At 46.9% G+C, this 2,416-nt stretch overlaps 1 protein-coding gene across 1 annotated transcript; it reads left to right on the forward strand.

The window, feature by feature from the left end:
- The first annotated feature begins 758 nt into the window (after positions 1 to 758).
- On the forward strand, positions 759 to 2,135 carry LOC138902261 (uncharacterized). The gene is made up of 2 exons (XM_070190105.1): positions 759 to 1,163; positions 1,263 to 2,135. Exons 1-2 carry the CDS (start codon positions 759 to 761, stop codon positions 2,133 to 2,135), a joined length of 1,278 nt encoding a protein of 425 aa, XP_070046206.1.
- Positions 2,136 to 2,416: the final 281 nt, after the last annotated feature.

Below are 2,416 nucleotides of genomic sequence, written 5' to 3' on the forward strand. Positions count from 1 at the left end.
TTTCACATTGGGCCCCCTCGACCCTGTTGTCATCAATTTTTGCCGCCAATATCGAGTAACCCTGGGCCAAATCCATCCTTCTTTTTGGCGGATCGTTATTTTGATCCGCTTCTTTGTGAACAAAGTTTAGGAGATGCTTTTCACCCTCGACCACCTCATTAGGTTGTATAGCCCCCGCCTCTATCGAGGTGGGTTAATAAAACTCCAGCACTGGGATACCAAAGTGATGTTCTCGAGCATAGACGAGGACAAAGACCGGGGCTGGATGGGCAGGTTCGTTCGAGTAATGACTTCGAACCTAATCCCGATCGAAAAGATGCCATTTCCCGAGGAATGGAACATGAATCATAAGTATGATTCTACTATCAGCTCCCATTGTTTTGCTCCTTTGTTTCTTACCGATATTCTTTTCTGTGATGTAGCGGTTGCTTGGATGCCCGGTGCTATTCTCAACCTTAAGAGTTGGGTACGGGACCTGGCTTCAACCTCCACATATGCCGAGCACTCGTGGCGCGATTTGTCAAAGGGCCAATGGGAGGCTAAAAATCATGGTAAGCCTCTTACCCATGCCTTTGATGATTCGAACGGAATGACTTTCTTATACTTAACTAATTCTCTTGTGTGTAGGCCTGGGCAAAGATGCGTTCATGAGGTCTTCGTCTGGCGAGGAAGAGACTTCGTCCCCGGTTCCAAAATCGGAGAAGGATAACAAAAGAAAAAAGGCCTCTACCTCCTAGGATCCAACACTTAAGATAAAGATGGCTCGTAATCCGAGGAAGAACACCATCCCTTTGACCGAAGAGTCAGTTCGGCGTCTGAGGGATAAAGAGGAAGATGAAGAAGAAAACGATGGGTTCATACTGGTTGCCCGAGTGAAAAAAGATGCCGAGGCTCCAAAGGCTAATGAATCGATGAAAGCCGCAAAAATTCTATTTTGTGGTGAGGGAGTCTCGGGAAGAGAATTGGTCAAAGTCCTCGAGTCATCATTTTTCGAGGAAATGATTCGAGAGGCTCGGGCCTTGAAGACCATTTCTATCAAAGGAGGCCACGGAAGGGAAGATCCCTTTCATGATTATTTTACTGGGGTCGAAAATGCTACCGTCCTGAGCGATTTGGAAGTCTCGAGGAAGGACTTTGGTGAGGCATCATGCCTTTTTGACGAAGTACAGTGAGCTCTGAATCGGGTAAGCCTTAACTCTCAATTTGGTTGGTATTATCTGTGTTTGTTCTCCTCTTCTAACTTTTTTTTTCTATCTGTGTAGGCCTCTGCACTTCCTCGGGAAGCATGTTCTCGGTCCCGAGCTGAGCTGAGTCGGTACGAGGCCGACCTCCGAACACTTACGGGGGAGAGAAATGCCCTCAGACTTCTTTGTGAGCAAAGAGAACAGGAGACCAAGGACCTCCGAGTCGAGTTGACCGAGGCTCATCAGGATCAGACCGATCTGACCGAGCAGGTAATGAAAATCTTAAAAACTCATGGGTTCGATTCAGGATTGGAGGCTAATATTTCGATCTCACAGCTGCAACAGAAGCTCGAGATGATCGGGCAGCTCCGTGAAGAGGTCGATATAATAAAGGCGGAGATCTTGGGGTGGAAAGAAAGTATGGACCGCCTTGCTGCAGAGAAAGAGGCTGCTCGAGCCCAATTATCATCGGCCGAAAGTCAACTTCAGGGCATGAGGGAGAGGAGCTCGGTTCAAGCAAGAAAAATAGAGGAGCTCGAGGCTCGGTTGGCTTCCGAACTTGCCAAGGCCAAATCTGAAGCTGAAAAAGCAAAGGCCGAGGCGGACACATTCGTGGTCGTCTATCCGGCCGATGCCGAAGCCGCTCAAGTACAAGCGAGAGAGGCAGCCGAGACCGCTCAAACTCGAGCATATTGGGTTGTTGAACATGCTAAATGCCAATCTCGTAGGGAAACCCTCGAGAAAATCCATGCTCGAGGTTATGATCTTACTGAAGAGATAAAAAAGACTAAAGAGCTTGAAGCCGATGCTAGAGCTCTGGCTTCCGATAATTATGATGATAATGAAAGCAAGAGCGGGTCTGAGAGCGGGGAGGAGTTCGATGGAGAAGAGACTGCTCCCGGAGATAATCAGGAACCTCAGGGCTTTTTTATTTTTGATCTTTTTGTGTAGGGTCCTGATCGGACGTTGTAAATACTCTTTTATATATATAAAGATTTTTTCCTTTCCCTACTTATCTCTATTTTATTCTCTGCCTTGTGAAGATTTTGTTTCATTCATGCCTTATGAACGTTTTCATAAGTTCGAGGCCTTAGGCAGTTTGATCGAAGTCGGACCTTGTAGTCTTTATAACCGAGTGAGTGTCAGCTCGAGCTCGAAGTAAGATTAGCCCATAGGCTTAATAGTCGAGCGATTGCTTATTCGAACTCGAAGTAATGTAGCCTGTAGGCTTA

The sequence above is a fragment of the Nicotiana tomentosiformis genome, chromosome 12 (assembly GCF_000390325.3).
Source record: "Nicotiana tomentosiformis chromosome 12, ASM39032v3, whole genome shotgun sequence".
NCBI classification, from domain to species: domain Eukaryota; kingdom Viridiplantae; phylum Streptophyta; class Magnoliopsida; order Solanales; family Solanaceae; genus Nicotiana; species Nicotiana tomentosiformis.